Raw genomic sequence first — 25,602 nt, forward strand, 5'->3', positions numbered from 1 at the left:
AAAACCAAGTTAAGACCCAATAAAATATAATGAAAGGAAACAAAAAATAAAAATAAAAAACATTATCAATAAGAGTTTCCACAGAAAGACTTAACAAAAAAGTTATCATTTGGTTCTGAGCTTGTGATTGAAGACAGCGAGGAGCAGTATTTTTTTTTAAAGATAAATTGAGATAAATAGTCTGGAGCTGTTGAGCTGATGTGGCATTCTTAGAGCAGACAGAACCGGATCACTGTAGAAGGTTCCATGATTACAGATTCTGACAGTCAGACACCTAATTGTTAGAATCTGGAAACACTGCAGAGAGGATTGGCTAGTTTTTCATGGGCACAACCAATGACTGTATGGGCACAACCCACAAATGCATTTTCCTCACAAGTATGGCAGGAATTCCAACAGTAATAAATTTATTGCTAAGAAACATTGTTACAACAAAGAAATAAGTGACCAAACAGAAATTCTCTTTTTATGCTAGGTGTGTGTGTGTGTGTGTGTGTGTGTGTGTGTGTGTGTGTGTGTGTGTGTGTGTGTGTGTGTGTGTGGACAGAGAGACATTATTCTTTCAAATCCGTGCACCTAGATTTTTTCACAGCATAATTACCTTCATAGCAGCCAGTGTGTGTCCTCGATGACCTACAGCACTCTCAGATGCTCACTGATTTCGGTGTTTGGCTCTGAGTGTTGGTATTTCCCTGTTATGATAAAGTGGGACCTCCCACCCCAGATGTTGGTTCTGTTAAGATACCACTCCACACTAAGCCATGGACATAACGTACAGGAAGTAATGTCTTTTGCACTGTCCTTTGCTCTCACAGTTCTCTAGCAGCCTCAGATATTTTGCTTTTCATTTGAATTTCTTTTACTGAAGTTTTACTGAAGAATGAAATGCCGTGAAGGCTGCTCACTTTTACAGATGTGAAATCTCATCTTCTATTTGTTGATATTTTCAGCTTCCTGTCTTGATTAGATACACATATTCTTATGATAGTGTTTTAGGTAAAGCTACTTTTGACTCCTCCCTTACTCAAAAAGGGATCGCGACAGTAGGTAGCTATACATAAATGATTTGGCAGGTTATTTATGCTGGATCTGCAGACAATTAAGAATAAATAAATAAATATATACATTTTTAAACTTAATTTAAACGTATCTTAATGTGCATTTTTCTTACTTGTAATTTTATTTGTTTCGTTTTTATTTAAAGACCTTTAAATTCCTGAAATTATGAAAAATAAATAGTATATAGCGCTTCTTTATTACACGAGCAGAACCAAGGTTTCCACAGCACAACCTAGTGGTGAATGACAACATTGCAGGAGAGCAAAGCTAAGAGCATTTTGGCGGTCCTTTTAAAAATGCCCTGTGCTCTTCTGTCATTGGCTAGTTGCAATGTCTGTCAAGGCACTTCCGACAACTCTCGGCAGCTCGGATGTGATGCACTGCTCTTCTGACTTCGGAAGTTACAGCGTTGTTACAGTGTAGCTCGTATCAAATCACACTGACATTTTATAAGTATTAAACTTGTCAGAGGTCTTTCCTTTTCACCAAATGGCTTATCCAGGATACGGCGGAGTGAGTAAACTGTACTAAACACTGTTAAACGAGCTACAGTAGCTAGCAGGAGGGTTAGCTGTTGCTGGAGGCTCTTGCATATTTTACGTTAAGTTGTGACTGTAGAGGTGCTGCATTTGTTCCTGTACTCCTGTAGTAATTATTAATGTGGTAACTTTTTACCTACTGTAACTCAGGAGCTATATTGGCGTCCTCTGTTGATTGTAAATGAACTTTTATACCCCGAAAAAATGTCTTCCGGGATGAAAAATCTCTCAGTGCTCGCCTTCAGTCTCTCAGCTGTGTATATGAAAAAGGTTTTGGCATAGAGTAACCTATGAAATTACAGCAAGTACGATTATCGGTGCTAAAGACTTTCTTTATGTCTGTACACTGTATTTAAACAAGCACTGCAGAGTATTTGAAAATGTAGCGTATTGACAGCACTTTGTGTAGGGCACACAGGGCAACAGGTTATAATTGTTTTGTGGTATGAAACAAATCAGCACTCTGATCAGTGTTTTACATACCAGTACTAATCTTCTCTCTATTTTCTGTCTCAGTATGGGGGCCAAATGCCAGGCATGCCACCGCAAGGAATGCCAGGAGGGCCCATGAGAGGTCCCATGCCTGGGAACATGGGGGGTCCGATGGGAGGTGGGCCACCTCAAGGAGGATATGGACAGTATGGAAGCTATCCAGGAACATTTGGTGCCCAACCCCCACCTGCAAATGACCCAATGTGGGGATACTTTACAGCCATAGCAGGCCAGGTGAGTTTGGATGCATGCAGAAACATGTCAGTCATAGTCTTTAAGAAAGTCACATTTTCCCAGCAGCTTTGATTTCATTTTCATATTTCAGATCAAAAACGAGACAGGCTCTGTCTGCAGATGTTCAATATGTCATAAGTGTCAGGAGCTCAGATGAAGCAGTAAAGGAGCTCTGACTTAACTTGAGTTCCCTCTGTCATCAATGCATAGATAATGCACAAAATCTTGGCTGCTGGCCTCCAGTTCGAAACGGTGTGAGCACAAAGTTTTACTTGATAGTGTGTGCACTCAGCTGAGAGGTTGTGGCTTGCTGAGACGAGAGCAGAAAGTTGTTTAGTTTTCAAGAAAAAACTGCATTAGAAACATTACAAAACAGCAGTGTACATGCACTTGCACAATGATGTTTGCAGTTATTGCACTCAAACTATTTTTGTTTAGTGGTTTTTATTCCGGGGTATTATTTCCTGTGGGATGAAACTGTTTTTAAACCTACTGGTTCTCATCTTCAGAGACTTGACACAGCTGCCTGAGGCCGACAGGTCGAACATTCTCTAATATCTGTTGATCTGTGGTCATTATATTTTTCATATTTGTCGCATACTGTAGTCTACCAAAATCTCATGGTTAAACGAGTTTTATTTAAAGTATCAAGGTTAACGGTGGATTATTTTAATTGAACTTTTTTTTTTCATCTTCACTTACACTACCGTCTGTCACATCTTCTTCCTTTCTTTACTTTCTGCTACACAGACAAGATCCTCTGCAAGAATGAATCATGTAGGACTAATATTAGTCTCTTAACCTGCCTACATACCATTTTCAACCTTTTTGGTGCTAAGGCATATCAGAGGTCAAATGTAAAGTTTTGATAATTATTAAAGTTTAAATAAGTGTCCAAACAGGCAGAGAGAGAACATGAAAACTATACAGAAAGACCCCAGTTATGGTTTGAACTGTCTTGCTATGCAGTGACAGAGCAAACCTCTACATCACCATGCCACCCTGCATAAGTGGTTGAAGAAATAAGTCACAGATAGTTAATAATTCGGAGAGTCAACTCTTACATGTCACCTCATTCACTCCTTCAAGCAATTCTAGTCAAAATCTGTTAGTATCACCCTGTCTTTCTCTGGTATCCCAGTCAGTGTTTGTTATAAGCTAATGTAAGCTGCAAGGCTTAAAGAGTGAGTGCCAGTAGAGTTTGTACTGGTCTATAAACCTTCCATCCGTTATGGATGCAAAATAGAAGTAAATGCACAAAATAATCAAACTATTGGTAGCATTCATTTAAACTCGTTGGTTTCCTGGCACAGGCTCGGGTCTTATGTATAGTTTTTTCAATAGTGTTGAGTTTGGGTGTTTGGGAAGGCCATTCCAGAAGCTCAATGTTAGGCAGCTTTATCTCTTACAGAGCCAACTTTGTTGTGTGTTTGGGGTGATTGTCCTGTTTAAACACCTAATTGTGTCCAAGTTTCAACTGTTTAGCTGTTGATTTGAGGTGATGTTGAAGAATTTGGAGGTAGCTCTGACAGATCTAGAGGAGGTCTGTGTGGATGAGTGGGCCAAATCCCTGTTGCAGTGTGTGCAAACCTGGTCAAGAACTACAGGAAACGTTTGACCTCTGTAATTGCAAATAAAGGCTTCTGTACCAAATATTAACACTGATTTTCTCAGGTGTTCAAATACTTATGTGCACCAGTGCAATACAAATAAATTCTTTAAAAATCATACAATGTGATTTCCTGATTTTTATTTTTTTTTTTTAAATGCTGTCTCTCACACTGGGGAATGCACCTACAATGTGAATTTCAGACCCCTCCATGATTTCTAAGAGGGAGAACTTGCAAAATTGCAGAGTGTTCAAATACTTATGTTCCTCACTGTATACAGCATAAAGAATGAGCATCATGGTACAACCATCATGCTTGACAGTTGATAGTGTTAGGTTTGAAGTCTCACCTTTACATTTCTTGTCATTGTGGCCTAATAGTGCAGTCTTTGTTTTGTGAAGGATCAGGATCACTTATATTGGAATCTGCATCTGTTTAGAAATGGAAAGCTGAGACCTTTCCAACTTTTGTAAATCAACAATTCTTCTTAGGTCTTCACTGAGTTTCATGCACTTTCCTATTCTTTTAGGTATTGGTTAATCCAATGAGGACTGCCAATTTTTTTTTTTTTTTTAAACGGTGAAATAAATTCTTTTTTAAAATAAATCTGGTGGGAAAGAGAAATTACCAGTTGTAATTAATAGGCCTTGGCTTTGTCACATTAGGAAACCATCCAATTCCTAATGCAGAACCATCCGCACCACTTCTTACAATTTTAAGTGAAAAAATATGTGACTTCCTGCTCTGTACAGGACGGCGAGATTGATGCAGAGGAACTCCAGAGATGTCTGACTCAAGCTGGTTTTACTGGCAGCTACAGTCGTAAGTTTACTGCTTTCTCTTTAACTAAAGAGGTCGATGCTTGAATTATGCTTTTACACAATTTCTGTTTTAATTTTGAAGGGCAGTTTATATCTCCAATATCGAGCTAAAAGTTCCAGCTAAGTGGGCCCTTTAAATATTTGTTACTGAGAGCAATTTTTACTGAGAAACTGAGGAATTTTCACTGTCACAGCTTGGATTTTATAAATGTACACTTTTTTTGTGAAGTCTTGTTTGTGGACTGTTCACTGTATATCATTAATACGCACCTATGTTTATGTGTATTTAAAAGGGACAGATTAATTAGCAATTAATATGCCAGGTCTTTCCTGGCAGGTTGATGACATATAAAATTAATCAACAAAAGCAAACATTCAGACACATGTGAGCAATAAGTATGAGCAAAAAGGACAAAAACACGTAGGCGACTTTCCGTGAGATTACTTCACATCATGAAACCTGCTGAATTAACCAACAGTAATAACTTTCTAAAGCCGTCCTCTGGCCCGCCCCCTTAGGGCAGCTCTCACATGTTTATACATGTAGTTCCACACAGTGCTGAGCTCGAAGAGAGAAGTGAAAGGTTCAAACAATTATTGAAACACCCCAGAGTTAAGAGGAAGGATGAGGTTAACACACGTTGCAAGAATGTAATTGCGCATGTGAAAGTTTGGTCATAAAAAATACATTTTTACAGAAAAGTCACATTTATGAAAACCTTCTGTTGGCTCTAATATTTGACTTAGAAGATGCTGAAGCTGTACAGTTCTACCATTTTTGGAGTATGGCGTGTTGCATTTGATCTTCATAGCCACTGGTCTATTGCTCACTGGATGGTTGACTGTCTATTATAAAGAAGGTAGTGAATGACAGATGAGTGATTTTGGACACAGCTACTGTATCTGTAGTGATTGGTTAACAGGTTTAAAATAGTGATTCAGTAAGTAAATTATCTGCAGCAGTTTTTGTTGTGAGCTAACAAGTAATCTATATCACCACCTAGGGCTGCTCAATTAATCGAATTTTAATCACGATTACGATCTGGGCTTTTAATGATCATTAAAAATGACTGAGCCGATTATTAGCCCCTCCCTTGTGCTTTACTCTGGCGCTGCTCCGTGTGGCAAATCGAGCGCACCTCTCTGCATTTCGAACAGGCGTCACAACAATTAAGAGGACCCGAGGGAAGCTCGGAAAGCTCGGAAAGCTAAGCAGAAGTTATTTGGAGAGGAGAGTGACTGCCGTTGGTTGAAAAGAGAAGTAAAAAAAACCCAAAAACTTCAGTGGTGTGGAAACATTATGGGTTCGCGGAGTCAGACGTGGATCAAGTAGACATAGTGTGTAAACGTTGCTACAGCGTCGTAGCTGCACCACAGAGCAACACTGCAAAGTTCACTAAACATAGATGTTTACATTTTTCATTTATTTCTTATATTGCAAACATTTGCACTGTTATCAGTATTTGCACACTATTTTATATTATTTTTTAAAGTCATTATTCAATACGTTGTTATTGTTAACCCTTTAAAGCCGGTCAGAGCAGCACGCTCTGTTTTGTGTAACTATTTTTAAATCCCTGTAGAACCTGAACCGCGTAAGCTAGCGCAATAATTTTTTTGCATATGAAACTTAAATCTTATGCCATCAGCTTGTCCTAAGTCACGGTTTCCTTCCACATATAGCTTTGCAAAAATTGCATAAAAAGCGCTTGCAGGAACAAAAACATAATATTCCAGAAACACGCTTTGCCAATCCGATCAGCTGTTCGTAACACTTCCCACAATGAAAAAGATGTCAACGCGAACTATCGCATGTCCGCCATTTCCTGTCCGAAACCGGAAGTGACGTCATTTTCACGGAAAATGTCGTTTTTTTACTTGTAGGCCTTAAAAGCCTGTACTGGTGTTTTTATAAGTCATGTTTGACTTTTCTGAATAGTTTCTGGGATGCTTAGAACTCGAATTGCACTGCTGGAAATAGTTTATTTTGATGCACCTGCTGTTTTCTTTGCAAATTTGCATCATAGGATTGTTTTTTTTTGTTTTTCCTGCAGTATATAAAAATTGCTGTATCTCCAAAATAAAACTATGAAGACACTTAAACTAAATTTCCTGTTGTTGTAAACTATTTTTTGCAACTTTTTTGTATTTAAAGTTTTGAGGGATAAACCTCTTACATTTCTCCAAGTAGAAATATATGTAAAAAAAACAAAACAAAAACGATTTTCAATTTTTTTGTAGTTTATTGCACTTTTTTGCAATTAATGTAATTACTATGGACTTAATGCATACATATTATTAAAATATGGGCTATAACAGTATAGCAACTTGAAATGCTCCCACAAATGGCACTACAACATGTAAAAAAATAATATAAGCTCTGGCGGACTTGGTTCTATAGTAGGTCTTAAAGGGTTAAATAAATATCGTCAAATAATCGAGATCTCAATTTCAGTGAAAATAATCGTGATTATCATTTTTGCCATAATCGAGCAGCCCTATCACCACCAGCTTTTTCACAAGAGCAAATACTAGTTTAGAGCTTTATTGAGAAACCTTGTAGGAGTCATACGATTTGGAGTCACATGGAACTTCCTTTAGGAGCTTCCTAAATCCAGACCTTATCTTGGGATGCTTTGAGTATGGTATTAGCTCTGAAAGTTGCTTTCAACCACCAGGCAGTACTTTTGTGTTATCTTTAAAATGAAAATAAAAATGTTGCCTCAAGTAATTTCTAACATGTGTATTATCTTTACAGCCTTCAGCCTGGACACATGCAGGATCATGATTGCAATGCTAGATGTATCCTTTTTTGTACAGTATCTTTGGTCTAAGTAGCTGCAATATGCTGCTCGTCATATCCTAATCAAACTTTTCAGGTGAAATTCCTCAGGTTTATAGCAGGCGTGACTCAACCTTTGCTTTGTTATAGCAATTACTGTCCTCATATCTGCGCTTAAATCTTAACCAACCTGTCACCAGAGAGACTTGACAGGCAAGATGGGTTTCAATGAGTTTAAGGAGCTGTTTTCAGCTCTCAACGGCTGGAAGCAGAACTTCATGATGTTTGACCGGGATCGAAGTGGAACTGTAGAACCTCACGAGATGACTCAGGCTATCAACGCCATGGGTGAGAGTCCTAACATTTCAGCATCAGATACTTAATGGCTAATATCATCTTTAATTTAGTGACACTTAATTAGACCTAATAATATGTGACTGGTTTTTACTGGAGTTACCACTTGGCCCTCACAGTGAGAAGGTTCTGGGCTCCAGCCTTCAGGCTTCTCTGCTTGGAGTCTGCATGTTCTCCCTGTGCCAGTGTAGGTTTATCTGGGTACTCCGACTTCCTTGGGCAGTGCAAAGACAGGCATGTAAGGTTAATTTGCGTTTCTAAATTGGCCATATTTATGAATGTAAAGTGGATAAAGCTTTTAAACTGTATAGAATAAAGTACATTCAGTATGACTTATAAAGCCACAGAATAATGCTATAAACAGACGATTCCATAACAGCAGGCCTTAATCTTGAGTCACAGTACTACGAAATGCTGGTGATAATGGTTTTCATCATTATTAAATCTTTCAATTATTGTAAAAAAAATCTATTTATCTATACCTATCTATCTGTCTATGAAGTGCTTTGCAGCTTTCTTGCAAAAGACAGCAGTGAAGCACTTGCTTCCACTATGATGAAAGAATAAAATATTGAACTTTATTTTGCTCATAGGAGTGTTCTTTTGATTTCAAATCTAGTAAATTATTTCACAGTGACACAACTTTTGACCAGCAGATTGACAGGAATGATGAGCCTGATATTGTCGCCCCCCCCCCCCCCCCCCCCCCTTTTTTTTTTTTTTTTAAGGCTACCGCATCAGTCCACAGGCCCTGAATGCTATTCTCAAGCGATACAACAAAGGGGGCAGGGTCTTCTTCGATGACTATGTGGCCTGCTGTGTGAAACTCCGAGCTCTCACAGGTATGAGAAGACAGACAAGGTCTGACATGTTCAGTGATCAGCCATTGCAAACGCAGACATGGCTTTCATTTCACCTGTATTCCCCTGCTGTTCGCTGTAGTGTGCTGCAATGTTCTACTTTGCTCCATCCTTACGTCTGAGTCACGAAGCAGCAAGAAATTAGTTTTATTGAAATCATGACCCTGATCTTACTCTGCCTGTTACAGACAACTTCAGGCAGAGAGATGTCATGCAGCAGGGATCTGTCACCTTCCAATATGATGATGTAAGTATTTTTTATGTCCGGTGTTCCAATTTAGCTCTGCCCGAATCTGCTCAGATCACCTGGTTGCTGTGTTTGTGGTGTTCCAAACACCTGTGTTACCCATGCAGGAAAAAAAAGATTTCTCCAGTCTTACTCTATTTTATTTTATTTATTTATTTTCCTGTCCTAATCCCCAGTCATGGCCATATCACAGTCCAAGTTAAGCCCTTTGCAGACATGAATAGGCAGGATTTGGCCAGCATTATAGACATTTTTCATCGGTTGTGAGTTTGGTGCACTATTCTTACATCAGCACAACGTAAACTTAACAGTAGAAAGTTACAAGGTTAAAGATCGATTTAAACTAGGGCTGCTCGATTATGGCAAAAATGATAATCACGATTATTTTCACTGAAATTGAGATCTCGATTATTTGACGATATTAATTTAACCCTTTAAGACCTACCATAGAACCAAGTCCGCCAGAGCTTATATTATTTTTTTTATTTTTATTTTTTATTTATTTATTTATTTTTACATGTTGTAGTGCCATTTTTGGGAGCATTTCAAGTTGCTATACATCAATACAACTGTTATAGCCCATATTTTAATAATATGTATGCATTAAGTCCATAGTAATTACATTAATTACAAAAAAAGTGCAATAAACTACAAAAAAATTGAAAATTGTTTTTGTCATTACATATATTTCTACTTGGGGAAATTTAAGAGTTTTATCCCTCAAAACTTTAAATACAAAAAAGTTGCAAAAAATAGTTTCCCACCACAGTAAATTTATTTTGAGTGTCTTCATAGTTTTATTTTGGAGATACAGCAATTTTTATATACTGCAGGAAAAACAAAAAACAATCCTATGATGCAAATTTGCAAAGAAAACAGCATGTGCATCAAAATAAACTATTTCCAGCTGTGCAATTCGAGTTCTAAGCATCCCAGAAACTTCAGAAAAGTCAAACATGACTTATAAAAACACCAGTATAGGCTTTTAAGGCCTACAAGTAAAAAAACGTCATTTTCCATGAAAATGACGTTTTTTCCCTTCCGGTTTCGGACAGGAAATGGCGGACATGCGATAGTTCGCGTTGACATCTTTTTCATTGTGGGAAGTGTTACGAACAGCTGATCGGATTGGCAAAGCGTGTTTCTGGAATATTATGTTTTTGTTCCTGCAAGCGCTTTTTATGCAATTTTTGCAAAGCTTTATGTGGAAGGAAACCGTGACTTAGGACAAGCTGATGGCATAAGATGTAAGTACAACTCCTCCGGTTTCATATGCAAAACAAATTATTGCGCTAGCTTACACGTTTCAGGTTCTACAGGGATTTAAAGGGTTAACAATAACAACGTATTGAACAATGACTTTAAAAAATAATATAAAATAGTGTGCAAATACTGATAACAGTGCAAATGTTTGCAATATAAAAAATAAATGAAAAATGTAAACATCTACGTTTAGTGAACTTTGCAGTGTTGCTCTGTGGCGCAGCTACGACACTGTAGCAAAGTTTACACACTATGTCTACTTGATCCACGTCAAGTAGAACCCATAATGTTTCCACACCACTGAAGTTTTTTTTTTTTACCTCTCTTTTCAACCAACGGCAGTCACTCTCCTCCCCAAATAACTTCTGCTTAGCTTTCCGAGCTTCCCTTGGGTCTTCTTAATTGTTGTGACAGGTGTTGGAAATGCAGAGAGGTGCGCTTGATTTGCCACACGGAGCAGCGCGAGAGTAAAGCACGAGGGAGGGGCTAATAATCGGCTCAGTCATTTTTAATGATCGTTGAAAGCCCAGATCGTAATCGTGATTAAAATTCGATTAATTGAGCAGCCCTAACTTAAACCTGATCTCACTATATCTGACTTGCTTTTTCATATGCACTTCTTTCAAGCAATGTGTAGAAAACTTAAGAACTACAGTGATAGTCCCCTCCTCACCTATACCCTTTATCGCTCTGGAGCTTTTCCGTTGCACTGACAGGGCTCCGAGAAACTATCATAGAGGTTTTGTCCTTGCACACCTGTACACCCACGGTGTGAAATGTTCTCAGCATGACAAACAAAAGCACGCTGTGCAGAGGGCCCAGGACGTGTTTGCAAGCTGTGGGATCCTGCAGCAGTTGGGGGTTTGCTAGCATCTTGCTGTAGCTTTAAAAAGCATTTCCTGTTGAGTTGTTCTGGATGACCACATTTACCACTCTTCCCCCTCTTGTTGACAGTTTATCCTGTGCACAATGGCCATCTAAGTGCTGTCGTCTGTCCCAATCCACGAGGGCAAGCTGTTTGTGTGCCAATCAGAACCTAATTCTGGATTATTGTCTCACGGGAATGCAAGGGAAGGCCAGTATACTAAGACTGTGCAGCAACAGAAAATTCACCCACTGCTTGTAATGCTTACTATAATGCATTAATTGTGTATTTTACACAGGGATGTGCTGAAGATGTACACACATATTATAAATCAGCATTGAAGGGCAATATTTTAAAGCCTGTAATAGAAATGTTTGTCTTTCAAAATAAGGGCACAAATATTATAATCTTTTAAGTTTATTAAAAAAAATGTAATCTCATAAAATCTGCATGTAGTGGCTTTAAAGGGCTTCATCATAAACACCTTTTTGGATTTGGACTTCAAAAATAAATTTTTTATTTAGGATGATTTCCAAGAGATTTTATTCAATAACCAAACACCTGTTTTAACAGAAATTGTAAGATATGCTAACAACGTATCGCTGTTAAAAAGATGCTCTGATGTGCCATTAGACTTTCTGAATGTACGCTCCAAACACCTTTTGTTGGACTTACAGGAAGTGCATCACGAGTCACGATTGATTGTTGTTACAAAGAACATGTTCATTTGCTTTTTATATTAAATGTTTGACAGTAATGGATTTTGTCAGCTGCTGTTTTCTCATTTCCCCAATCTGATGTATACCTCTGTTTTATACAATTTACAAAACCAGATGCATATAAATTAAATTTACCAAGCAGTCAGTGATGACTGTGTGTTGGAAAAGTAGAGTGAGATCTGCAGTCTGTTCAAAAATGTTCATGTGTTTGAGATTTTCCAGCTGGGAATGTTTCAGCTTTTCCCCTTCGTCCATTGACAGCATTTTTGGAAAATCAGAATAACGACTTTTAATCAGCAAGCATTCTGTTTATTTATTTATACAACTGCGAATCCCCGCCCCCCAAGTCTATTTACACAATACACTTTATTTCTTTAAATATAGTTAACAGAAACATTCAAATTAGCTGTTAAGTGTTGCATTGTATAAAATACAGTGGCAAACATTTAAAAAAAAATGCATAAAAACAATTGTGAACAGCACTAGATTTAAAAAGTGACATATCAAGTACAGCAAGTTTTCTAATCTCTGTGCAAAAGTCTGCAAATCCCAAGAAAGTTCATTAGATGCCTCTTCAGGTGTTGGACATGTCAAGTTTTGTTCTACACATGTGCTTGAGAAAGAAAGCTTATCCAAAAAAAGCAGGAAACATTTGTATCGTCCTGTAAAGATCTTTAATCTCACCCATGTTAATTGTGTATTATCTCACCACTTGGTTCTTCTGGAAGGATAAATCTGATTTCATCATTTCTCTCATATCTCACCAAGTTTTTGATCACGTCTACATGTATTATTGAGTGGTTTGGAGTCAAAGGATCAAATGCAAGCCAGGCTCTCTTCAGAGAACAGCGAAGTTCTGGGTTTGAACTTGCTTGTTTCAACATACCAAATGATCAGAGAGAAAGGTCCAAGTAAAAACTGGGGGGAAAAAAATCATCAAATCAATGTGCAAAAAATCAAGACAAACTCTGTGCAACACATCGCCTTCAGTGTTGCCCATCTCTGCTTGCTACATTGAGAGGCTACGCATGACATTAATCATCATCATCGTCCCAGCAGTAGTCCACAGCATTCCAACCGAGAGCAGGGCTTTTGGAAACAAACAAGGTACATAGAAAAATAATGGCAAATTAATACTTTGTTTTAGAAAAATAGATGTAACTGTTATTTCCAAGTCTCTGCGGATGAGTCGTGTGCTGTAATTACAGATCAATACGTGTCACGCAGACCTTTTTATAATTGTTTCAAGTGCAGTCTCCATGCAATACACGAGCTTGTGCTGGACTTTATGTAGTTGGAAAACTAAAAGGACTAATTCTCATAATGCAGTCTAATCTAAAATGGTACATTTACATTTGTGGATAAGCAGATTTTTGGTGTGTCGGACTGATGTTTGTAAAGGCTAGAGCAGGCGAATAAAGCTAAGGCCGTTTGGAGGCTGAGCTCTGTCCTCAGCATAAAATACATGAAATAAACCTTGTTTAAGATGATTGTTTAATCATCATGCTTTGTTAACATTCACATAGGCAATGTTATTTTAGGAGTATAATGGAAGACGTAAAGCATGCAACTGAATGAAACTAGCCTCCAGCAGTTCCTTCCAGCTTTCAAGAGAATTTGGGACGCTGGTTCCTGTCAAGCAGTCTCATTCTCAAACACTTGAAGGACTTTTATGTCAAGGAAATCAGTTTAGGAGTTTTAATTATTTCTAAAACATTTATTTTCTGTGACAAAATGACAAATGGAGCTCTTCGTTTGAAAGAATAATACCAAGTTAAGATGAATTTGAATAGGTGTAAACGCAAAGTTCACTTTATCTGATGTATCCAGATACAGATAATTCATAAGAAATCATGTATGTGTGCACAAAAACTGAAATGTGTACACATATTCTCACATATTCTTTTCTTCTTGTATGAACCGGGCATGTGTATTAGGAAAATTACCTTCTTAAACCATGAATGGATTTAGCCGATCCTATCACTGATCTTTTGTATACAAAAACTCTGGATCTTGTGTGAAACACTCACTTGTGGGAACTGTGTTCTGTTGGTCTCAGTTCTACAATCAGAAACAGATCAGCAGAAGCTAGAGCTCTGTATGTGTAAAGCAAAGGGCAGCAGGTGCAAGGGTTAAAAAAAAAAAGAAGAATACCAAGGCATCAATAAGGTCCTCCAATAAGCCCCATCCTTATGTATAACCACTACACACTATTATTGTTATTTATAGCTCCCACATCAAAAGCATTTACCAGATTTAGTGTTGCTCAGTCACGCTAGAGTGTAAATAGGGCAACAACCTTGGTTGCCCTGTGATTGCACTGAATCGTGAAGCACCTTCAAGCTTCAAATAGGGCAGCGACCCATCTCCAAACAGGAAATGTGGACTGATCCTCTCACACAAATTGGCAAAGGTTTGCATATAATTGCTAAGTTAGGAATAAAGTCAGACTACAAACATGTTGCAATGAGGCAACGTGTCAATATGAGCAACTCTCCTGTGATGAGTCTCTGCAACAGCCCACTCGACTCAACTGGTTGCTGCTAGTTGTATACTGATTATATTCCTGTATCAGAGCCTGTCATTTTGCAGTTATTCTGCTATATTGCAAAAACAATTTATGGAGGAATTTCTGTTTTAAAAACATAATGTTCTGGCTGGACTCTGAATCTACATAGCTAATGTGAATTTCTATTTACTTTCTGTGCAACAGAATAGCAGTTTTGACTAATTCCTCACAGATAACTGCAGTAGTGTTCCCAGACCTGGTCCTATCTTCGAAACAACTATTTCAGAGGCAATAAGATCCCAAGGTTGCAGTAATTTTGGTCACACCACAATCTCCACCCACTGTTTTCTACAGTGTGATAATAATTAAATAATAAGAAATTTAAGCTCCGGGACACTTTCTTTTGTTTTATTTCCATCACATTATTACTGATCTCCATGTCAGCAAGTCAAGCTTGACTTACTCTGAGAAAACCATGTGTACGCATGTTCTGAAGTGTGTTTGACTCATCCTTTGTCCAGCTTTTTCATGCATATTCATGGTTTATATATTTGGCTACTGGTAAAAGTTGGATTTGTGTGTGTGTGTGTGTGTGTGTGTGTGTGTGTGTGTGTGTGTGCGTGTGTGTTTTTTATAAATGGACTAGCTTAATAAGCTACAGGAATTATTGTTGGTGAATTATCCTGAAAAGACTGGAAAAAACAATACATTTTGTAAACTTTCTGTCACAAACAGCCATCAAAGATTCATGCTGACTTTTGTCAGTGTCTTGTTGATCACTACCAAAATAGAATAGGACAAGCAGACAGTGAGCTGTGCTTCACACTGTAAACCATCACAGAAAAAAAACTTGTCCAAACAGCCTTGACATAAATGTCCTTCATGTTTTTGACTTCCTCAGGGTGTTAATCATCTTCATGTTGTGGTCTTAATTTTTGTTTGTTTCTAATAATTAAAGTGAGCTAAAATGTGTGAAGCTTTACATCAGGTTTGCTCTATACAAGTAAATTCATCCACAGCACAAACGCTATGTTCTTCAGCTCATAGATAATTATTTCCAGAATGTATTTAACTCTAGAAACATACCAGAAAATCCACTGTGGCTCCTCATCGTTACATCATTATTGCTTTCAAAGACTGACAAAGTTGTCATTGTGCTATGGGACATCAGAGCAGCCTCTACACACTCTAATATTACATCCTGTAATAGGGGCTGAATAACTGGTTTTTCATATGTCATGGCAATGTGGTGTACATTAGGCACGCTAAACATACAGACAGCTCTCCTTGCCAATATGCGACTGCACCAATTTATTTGGAGCTTGAAAGCTGTGGAGTGAAATATAAACTTAGCACAAAAAGTAAGGAAGTTTGTGTTTGGCTAATTGTATCAGTGATTGTTTATTTCCCCTTAAATGGTGCCACATTTGTAAGGAAAATGCATTTGTGGGTTGAGCAGCAAAGTTAAGTATGTGGTTGCTTGCCAAACAGCTTATTCTGTGACCAACACAACCACTTTGGCTGACTTGGGTCAAATGGTGGTTGTAAAATGGGACACCAGCGCACAGCACTGTGCTACCAAGCTGGTGACTAGGATGAGGAGGAGGTGGAAGGCGAGGCCCCTGTTTTATAATGAACAAATTGTCAATATTTCTTGTTTCTTCGCACTTCAGTCATTTAATTCAATAAACAACACCAAACAAGACAACAGATAAACTGGTTTGGCGTGTTTTTCATAGTTTCAACCCACTTGCTCAACACTGCTGCTCAACCCACAAATGCATTTTCCTTACAAATGTGGCACTATTTAAAGGGAAATAAACAAGCGTTCCAACAGTATAACATTTATTAGCAAGAAGGATTATTACAACAAAGAAATAATTGACCAAACACAAATTTCCATACTTTTTGTGCTAAGTTTAGAAATGCCTTGGAAAGAGTTTCAAGTAGCTTTGTTCCCTGTGAGGAGGGAAGAGTGGTGGAAAATGAGAGTGGAAAGCTACAGTCTGTGTGCAGTCTGTGAGCGTGCTGAGGCCACCCCTGAATGAATGGTGGTTTGCACTGTGTGTGAGGAACATGCAACAGAAGACAACATGAGAAAAAAAAAATCATGCATATCTTTTCGGAAGAGCACATTAGGTGCCTTGAGTTGCTGGCAGTGTTCTATTTCAACTATGTACATGGTAGATGATGACTTTACACGTGGAAGTAATATAGTGTATAAATACCTCTGTATAAATGGATTTTATACATCTAAATTGGAGCACAGGGCAGGGACGGAGGAGGGAGCTAGGGGTTTTCTCAAAAGGAATGGAAGAAAGTCTACAGTTTCTTTTAACCTTTGCATATTTAGTCTCTTTCTTAAACCCTGAGTCAAGCTTTAGAAATAACCTTCAGTCATTGTCGAAGGGTTTGGAGTGGGGGGTAGGGGCTACATCCCTGGAAGCCCCGGGTCGGAGACTGGCCTGTGGAGTCCCAACATTCCTGAGCTGCTGGGGACATCTGGTAGAGAGGCTTGCCGGCTTGATGGGAAATTCAGTGGATGTTGGTGGTGCTGCTGCTCTGCTGAGTCTAGGATGTCTCTCTGCTCAGTGTTGGTGTTATTCTCAAGCAGTCCAGCTAAGTCCCCATTGGGATGAGTCTCTGCATGGAGAAGGACTGGGGAGGTTTCTTTGGATGTGTTCAGGGCTCTCTCTGAGCCGGGGCTCTGGGGATGGAACAGTACAGTGGAAATCCACAGAAATTAAAGAAAGACTACACACAGCAAACTACTTTCTATCACATGATATAAACCCCTGACAGCCGGTCAACGTAGGAGTGGTTTTTGGTAGTTCTTTCCAAGGCTTTATCTCACTTACTTTCTTATTAGTTTTAATAAATAATAAATAATAAAAATTTAATTTAATTTAAATTTTACTGTGAATTTTGTCCTTCCATATAGGTGTTCTCCTGCATTATTTCAACACTGCTTTCATAAATATCCACCTATAATACAAAACCTATAATAACAGGAGATGAAAAATTTTATTTGCTGTCCAGTAGCCTCTTTATTTATATGCCACTACTGCATGCCATTAACTTTTTCTACTCTCTGTGATTCGTTCTGTTTGTTGTCTTTCTGCTCCTGTTTTCTCTCTCTTGTTTTTTACGTCACCTGATGGCTGCCCTCTCCTGAACCTGGTCCTCCTGGGAGGTTTATCCTGCTTTTTTTAAAAAAAAAAAAAAAAAGGAATTCTTCCTCCCCACCATCACCAGTGCTTTGCTCATAGGACACACAAGGGCAAAATATGGCTTGAGGTTCAGAACTGGCACATGGAGCTTCCTAATCAGGCTCCTGATGTCCTAAAACTAAAAACTAAAAAACAAACAAAACAAAAACAAAAAACAGTTAGTAGATCTCATGGCGAATGACTGAAATGAGTCCATCCTGCTCGATTTAAACAAGAAAGTGCAATAGTGCAAAAAAGTCAATGTGGCCTTTTGAAAACAAACGCTTCTGATGCTCGTCACAGGAGATTGCTGGTTCATAAGGATAGTATTATTAATAAATCTTATAACATTTCAGGCTATTTACCTTCAAATGTAAAAGGACCGTGAACTGTGAACTGCTGCCACAAATAAATCAAACTGGATTTAATGGAATAAAAGATCAATATTTAATATTATTTTGAAGGGCAAGCTGCTCCAACTTTACAACAGCAGCACGCTGAGTGATGACGGGCAAAATCCACTGGTGTTCTCTGATTTGTGTAACGCAGAGCTCCATCACAGCTAACCAGTTTGCTCTACTATGCTCCAAAATAACTCCTAACTGATGTTTTCCTTGCTGACCTGTGATGGAGGGACCGTAACATGAACAGCAGGTTATGTACTGTGTAATCTTTGCTTTAAGTAAACATTAAGTAAATGTAGAGGAAATGACCCCTTTAAGCTCTTTTTGGTAAGGTAGTTGCTATTTGGTTTGACTTTTGGTAACTGTTATTTAATTATATAATAATTACAAAAAAACCCCCAAACAACACAAAAACTATGATTGGAATTCATCAACAAGAATCTTAAGATTATACAGATTTGAAATTTACCACAAAAACGGAGCCAAAGCTATTGTAAAACAGTGTGACAACCAGCTGAAAACCGTGGCAGTGTTAGGGAAAATCAGCGTTTCCACTCATTAAGCTTCTGCTGTACCTGCGGCTGGGATGGAGCAGGGCTCACATCGATGGCAGACACCAGCTGGATCCTGACGGCTGGCCTCTGGTACTCTGGGCTGGAGGTGACGGTGCTATAAGCTGGAGGACCGGCTGCTGTTTGCCTCTGAAGGAGCTGCAGGATAGCCTGGATGTCTGCAGTCATCTGGGACTCAAGTCTGATGGCCACAAAACATGAAATAAACTGAAAAGCAGCATGACAGTGGTTCCATTTTGGATGCTGTAGATCTTTGTGTTTCATTAGAGAAAACACATCTGAAGGAAATATATTAGCAGAACAAAAGTTCACTTCAACAAAGTAACAATGAGCCTTGATAGTTGATTGTTTACATCAGGGGAGGGGAACTCCAGGCCTCAAGGGCCTGTGTCCTGCAGGGTTTTAGATGTGTCCTTGATCCAGCCCAGCTGATTTAAATGGCGAAATTACCTCCTCAACATGTCTTGAAGTTCTCCAGAGGCCTGATAATGAACTAATCGCTTGATTCAGTTGTGTTGATCCAGGGTGATATCTAAAACCTGTGGGGACACCAGCTCTTGAGGCCTGGAGTTCCCCCATTTTTGATGCTCGACATCAGGGGTGTCAAACAAAATTAATAGGTAATTAGCAAGACTCTATAGAAAGTGGTAACCCCTAACTCTACCTAAGTAAATTTAAATAAATGTAAGTAAATGTAAATGTTTGGAAAAATGTACTTCTAAAAGCGTCTGGACTTCTTTAAGTTGCTTGAAGACGTTTCACCTCTCATCCGAGAAGCTTCTTCAGTTCTAAGGTCAAATGGTGGAGAGTCCCAGATATAAACCTAGTGGGAGTAACCCCCCACTGGGTTTAAATCTTCTTTCCAAGCTCCTTAGACTGCGATGACCTGGATGACTGAGAACCTTCACAGACGTACTTCTAAAAGTACTTTTATTGCGCCATGTTCATTCACTCATAAGCTGCTGTAACATGAATCAAATGGTTCTATAGAACTCTCAATCAAGACTGATTTCCATACTGATGACAAACAGGTGATGAGTTCCTGCTTGATAGTTCTGAGTACACCAGTCAAAAACTTTAATTAAATGAGATCCGAACAAATGAACAGCTGTTATTTCTAAGAGAAGTCTTCTGGTAATGGCTACTCGCTGTTGCTGTGACAGCAAGGAAGACCATTAAAGGTAATCATTACTACACAACATACGGTTACATTGTCACCTTGTTCTCTGAGCGAGAGACTATCTCTCCACTCTGTTACATATTTCATATGTGGGGGTTATACCCCATACATATGGAATAGGTAACAGAGTGGAGAGATAGTCTTGATATGATAGAGAACTAAAGTACTCTTACTAAATCCCCAACGTCTGCAGTAATAGTATCAGTGTATCAGTAGTGCAGTTTACTACCAGGATTTTAAAAAATGTATTTGTGTAAATTTCAACTGTTTTGCAGAGTGTAAGTTATGCAGTGTGTGGACTGTTATACAATGAATATGAAGACAGAAAAAGCATACCACAGTATAGTGCAGTACCATGGATGGAACACTAGAGGGAGCTTTAAAGCTTCCTTCATATAGTAAGGACAATCAAGAGTTTCCCGGTAGTATGATCCTGCTCAAATGCAGAGCCTTCAGGAAGATGAGGAATTCTCAAAGGTGTGAACGAACACATATAGTGTGTGCATGTATTGATGCATTAAAGATTTCACCAGCAATAAATAAGGAAAGATAATTCAAATATTCTGAGTTGTGTGCTAAAGATATTCGCTAGTAAAAAGTCTAGTAATTCCCTCCAAAATGAAGTGGAAATGTGAAGTAGTAGATAATGAAGAAGTGCTCCCAGTGCTCAGTTCCCTCACTGTTGTGCCGATTTTGAACCTGATTCTGTGATATCTGCACTTGAAAGTATGAAATCCTCTATAAAAATGAACTGTTTTTCATTTCTCCTGGAGATTGCTGCATCACCTTATGCACCAAGTTACATCATGAGCCACAGGGTGTTAGGTGATGAATCACCTCTTTTCCCCCTGCTTACACACTCCTTTTCTGTCCTTCAGTACAAAATAAAGAGAGTCAGTAAACACAGCGAGCAAAACAGAAGCTTTCCAGTGCAGACTCGAGCACATTGGTACTTTGTCAGGTGAGTGGGGGTTTTTTCACCCAGAGGACAGAGTGGAAGTAAACACTTTGTCTCGGTTCTGCTGTGAGGGTAAATGAGGGTTGGTGGTGCGGTGGCCAAGCCTGCCCATCAACTGAATCAGCATAAATGGCTGAAAGGTATTCAGCAGTGATGAGACCAGAATTTCTACCGAGAGGCAGTGAGCAGAATATTGAAGAAACTCAAGTAGTTCCACCCTTCAATTCATTACTTCATGTGAGATTTGTGAGACAGTTGCTAACAAATGCCATCTCCTTCAATTGGCAACTTTACTGTGACTTCCACAAACCAAACCTCGTAGGATGACGTCGAAACCCTTGCAATTTGTCTGTATCTTTTGGCTCTGCGCTATAAATAGACAGTCGTTAACTGTCTTCCTCCCCCTCATCTGTATCAGTGCACCAGCCCAGAATCACACCAGCTGCTCACATGGTCCACTCTCTGCATTAACACAGCTGCAGTGGGTGTCTGGCCTAAAATGTGTATGCAAGTTTTAGCCAATTATAGGCAGAATTATGGGATTCACATGGCTAGCTCTCATAGAAGCTGCTGAAAAATACAAAGCCTATTATAGAAAATTGAGTCAAACATGATCCCAGAGGTGTCTTTAGTAATCCAAAGGTTAAGTGCCTGAAAAATCCTGAAATAGCATTCCACTGATTTAGCTCCTGTAACATTGACTAGTGATGGTAAATCTGATTGGCCAGTAGTACTGACCAATAGATTAGTTTAAGTTTTAACCAAAACTGTTCAAAATGTGAAAAAAGCCTGAAAGTTTACATATTGGTGCTTTTTTCTTTGTTCCTTTATTTAAAAACAGGACATCCGTGATTTGGCAGTTGCTCCCCAGAAAAAGGATGTGTTATAGTTTTTATGGGATTAACTGAGAAAGCTAGCTTTCTGGTATAAAAATGAGCTATGAGTGGTTTCAACAATGCAAAAAAAGTAGAAGAGATCAAAATGCGTGGTCTACATAGGAAGAGAAATGGAGAAGGGGGTCAACTTGAAGGAAAAGTATGTGAATAATGTGACCGTGAAGAGGGTTGCAGACAGAATCACGAGTTTGAACCCAGAAATTTAAGGGGTGATGCTGAATGTTGTCAGTGTCACAGATTGAATATGTCAGTTAGAAGAAGGAATTCTAGAGTAAGTTGGATGAAGCAGTAGAGACTGTTCCCATGGGCGAAAGAGTGGTGATTGGAGTGGATGTCAATAGACATGTAGATGAAAGGAACAGAGGTGATGAGGGCATGCTGTATAGCTATAGTGAGAAATCGAGAAAGACAGATGGTAGTGGATTTTGTGAAATGGACAGAAATGGCTGTAAACACAAAGGGAGAAACATAGGGTGATCTAAGAATGAAGGAAGTTAAACACAGGTGGATTACATCTTATGCAGAAGGGGAATCCGAAAGAGAAGACTGCAAAGTTATGTCAGGGGAGAATGTCGCTAGTTAGCATCAGACGGTAGTCTATAGGAAATTACTGTATATTAAGAAGAGGAAGCAAGTACAAATAAAGCTGAGGATGAAAGAATCGTATGCACAGTTCAGGGAGAGAGACCTGCTCTGGTTTGTAGGGAAGTGTTACCGATGAGTGGGAAAGTACAGCTAAAGTACACCAAACAGCTGCCAAGAAGCTGTTTGGTGTACTTGGTGGGGAAATGGAGAAGTGCAGGAATGTATTCAAAGAAATAGGTTAGCTAAGAATAAGTTGAGTAGTCAGAGAGTTGAAGAATGGAGACAGAAGGCTTGCAGTGACTTCTATGTGATCCTAGGCACTAATGAAGGCGAAAAGGACTTTTACTGACTGGCTAGGCAGAGCGCTTGAGTTGGAAAGGATGTGCAGCATGTTTGGGTGATTAATGATAAATGAAATGAAAAATGAAAAAAAAAAATACTTATGCTATATATACTTATATATGTAGATAGTAACGTGTTTAGGACTGACATCATGTTCCATTCTGCTCAGCAGACTTTTGCAGGGACGTTCAGCTTCAGCTCCAGCATTGACTGATAAACTGGTCTTTTCCTGCTGCTGTTGCTATATCGCATTTAGAAATTCACTATTGAGTTTAGCCGCTAAAGTTGCCTGAAGTCTCTGTATCAACGTAATCCTGAGTGTTGACGATACAAAGAGCATTTGCAGTCTTTTGGTTTGACATGACCAACAAGCTGTTTCAAAACCCTTCCCCTTTGCCCTTGCGCACCTGTTGAGGTGCTGCTGCAGCAAGTCTAGACGTTGCTCCACCTCTCCATAGGTGAGCTCTGTGTCACTGTCATCCTCCCTGGCTGGTGTTTCCTGGCAGTGAGCCGACTCCTCCGCAGCCTCACCGGGATGCTGACGCACCCACTCGTCAGGGTGGAGCTCTGGAGGGAAAGACATGCAAGCAGAGATGAATACGCATACACACGCGTGCACAAGAAACGATCTGTGTTATTAGAATGGTTTCTCAGGGAAAGCACTGTATGTGCTGTGCCCTCTCATCATTTAGCTTTACTGAGCTCCGAGCAGCTTACCACCTTCTGATTCCTGACATTTACACTGGAGAGGAAAACACCCATCTGACCCCAGCTTGCATCACAACCTCAGTGGGATTTTCCTGCCTCTCTTTTGGGTTTCTGCTAGAGATTAAATTGACATTTCCTGTGCATTTCTCTCGCCAGTTTGTAAGAATCAATATCACTCTGCTCTCCAGAACAAATCCTCTTACAGCTGTAACATCTGAATTGTGGGATATTATCAAACCAACACACTGACACAGATTTCCCACGTCAGTGTGGAATCCTGCTGAGTTTGACTTGCAGTTAAAATTCAGGAGCGCCCTGTGCGTGTGTTTATACTAAACCAATTTATGGAGGATTTAAGGTGACTGCAGCTGACTACTGAGAGTGCAGATCAAATGAAGTCAGATGCAGCTGTTTATGTGGAAGCTGCATCTGCATCGGAATGCATAGGAGGATTCTGTATCGGTTTGCTGCGCGTTTACAGCCGGTACAGTCCTATTAACAACATTCACATTAACAACATGTTTCCAACAGATCCTTCAGTTTGGCCCGAACCTACAGTCACAAGGGGTGTCCCGAGCCAAGTGCTGGATAAAATCCTCTAACATTTTATTACTGAGTTGGTTTTAGGTTTCAACATGACACATAATCCTTTTTGGGATTTTTAATAGATGTGACAATCCTCCCCTCAGGCTTTTTTAACTGGGGTTTTTTGAATTCTTGAAAATGAACTTCTAAGTTAATTACTTATTCTGGTGTCAACCTTTACAGGGAAAAAAACCCCAGATTTACAGGAAACTGTGTATTTGAACAATGTCAGTAATTTCCCAGATGTTTCTTTAGTGTTTTATCCACTTGGTTTTTGTTAGAAAAAAACATTTATTTGAATGACAGGAAAGAAATAAAGACTAATCTCTTGTTACTTGATGGAGAGATAAAAAAAACCTCTTCATTTGTAGGAACAAATACATCTGACATCTCTGTCACCTTTGTATTCCTGGTTCTGTGCGTTGTCTCCAGCCTGTGTACTGGAAGCACTGTTCAACCCAAGGCCCAGGGCGTGGTCCCTTACCACCGGGTAGCCCAGCACACCAGAACACAAGGGCCTCTGCTCCTCTTCCTCCTCCCTGCCTTCCTCTTCCTCCTCATCCTCATCATCCTCTCCCTCCTCAGCAGACTCTCTCCTCTTCTCAGCTGCCGAGGAAGCATAGATCTGCCTCGTCTGCTTTGTGTTGCAGTAGGTGACCGCAGTCTCCTTGTTGTCCTGGTTGTGGGAGCCTACGGGCACAAAGTGCAGTCAGGAAACCTGCTGGGGGAACACTGACTTCCTCTGGGGATGTGGGGGTTGCCTTTGTTATCTGACAACAGTAGCACGTGTCTTGCTTTGGGATTAAAGTGAGGACAAACAATGTTAAAGCACAATCTAGCCTGTTAATGTTGTGCATTATATCATAATATGTTCCAAATGTGTGTTTACAAGGCAAGCTTGTTCAGCAGTAATGAATAGTGAACATGAGCTTTTCATTCCAAACTGAAGTGAGGTCTAAATCTTCACACCTGATGGATGTAGGCAAGATATGCCAGCTGCTAGACTGTGAAATGGACCATTAGCTACTTTCTCTGTCCCTACTTGTGTTATACTGTGAGATGGTGACACCAGTGACAGAGGACTCGTAACCATGGTGACCAATTAGATTAAATTAAAGATATTCCACTTCACGTACGAAGTACTGAATGATGATGAAGCATTATATTTTTAAAATCTCTTAGTATCAACTGTTGACAGAAGAGCTCTTCACTCTCATACTGCAGACTTGTTTGTGTATTTTATTTTACAGTCGACTAGGAGGCAGCGCCTTCAGCTACTGGATCTCTTTTCTGTGAAACTAGCTCCCAGTTTGGATTTAAGAGACAGACATGCTCCCTACTTTTCATATTAAGCTTTAAGCTCTTCTTTTTCCTACAGGTTATGAGTAAGTCTATGGGCTCAAAATGAGGTCATAAATATTTTGTACTTGTAAATCGATTTTGTACTTGTAAATCAGGATTTGTATGTGTAAAAAAAATTTGTGTGTGTGTAAAAAAGATTTGTATGTGTAAAAAAGATTTGTGTGTGGACTTAGCCAAAAAAAACCCTGCAAGTTACAAGTATGAATTTTGACCCTATTTTTCTTCCTTTCATCTGATTGGTCAATGTCATGTCAATCACAAATGTAACAATCCAATCAGAGAACAGATGGGTTTGGCTGTCTGAGGGGTGCTTTTTTTGAACTGCAGGTCTTTGAAGGGAATAAATGCCCTTTTACATGCCAACCCAGAGTTTTCCTTCATCACCACGAAGGAAAACAGTCTGTGGTCGTCTGAGTTTGGTGATTTTTGTGTCACAGGTCTACGTGT

General features: G+C 39.2%; 2 protein-coding genes across 3 annotated transcripts in view; one reads left to right on the plus strand and one right to left on the minus strand.

The window, feature by feature from the left end:
• LOC146608536 (grancalcin-like) overlaps positions 1-11,975 on the plus strand; it is an 18,975-nt gene extending 7,000 nt beyond the window's left edge. Inside the window, exons 1-8 of one of the 2 annotated variants that reach the window (XM_085347441.1) lie at positions 1,431-1,572; positions 2,115-2,324; positions 4,687-4,756; positions 7,514-7,557; positions 7,738-7,885; positions 8,620-8,733; positions 8,940-8,998; positions 11,216-11,975. In XM_085347441.1, coding sequence (XP_085203567.1) covers positions 1,549-1,572; positions 2,115-2,324; positions 4,687-4,756; positions 7,514-7,557; positions 7,738-7,885; positions 8,620-8,733; positions 8,940-8,998; positions 11,216-11,242 — 696 coding nt within the window. In that variant the 5' untranslated portion in view covers positions 1,431-1,548 and the 3' untranslated portion in view covers positions 11,243-11,975. Of the gene's footprint in view, positions 1-1,430; positions 1,573-2,114; positions 2,325-4,686; positions 4,757-7,513; positions 7,558-7,737; positions 7,886-8,619; positions 8,734-8,939; positions 8,999-11,215 lie in introns of those variants that run through there. The other variant, XM_085347442.1, reaches the window with a different exon arrangement.
• A 4,810-nt stretch (positions 11,976-16,785) lies between these two features.
• The window catches only part of LOC146608537 (voltage-gated inwardly rectifying potassium channel KCNH7-like), a 73,831-nt gene continuing 65,014 nt past the window's right edge, over positions 16,786-25,602 (minus strand). The window contains exons 15-18 of the mRNA XM_085348746.1: positions 24,193-24,483; positions 22,908-23,067; positions 18,543-18,720; positions 16,786-17,061 (exon numbers count right to left, since the gene is read on the minus strand). Coding sequence (XP_085204872.1) covers positions 16,786-17,061; positions 18,543-18,720; positions 22,908-23,067; positions 24,193-24,483 — 905 coding nt within the window. The remainder of the gene's footprint in view (positions 17,062-18,542; positions 18,721-22,907; positions 23,068-24,192; positions 24,484-25,602) is intronic.

Source organism: Diplotaxodon limnothrissa, linkage group LG23 (assembly GCF_057381915.1).
Source record: "Diplotaxodon limnothrissa isolate DT_005_m linkage group LG23, D_limnothrissa_male_GT1.1, whole genome shotgun sequence".
Lineage (NCBI taxonomy): Eukaryota > Metazoa > Chordata > Actinopteri > Cichliformes > Cichlidae > Diplotaxodon > Diplotaxodon limnothrissa.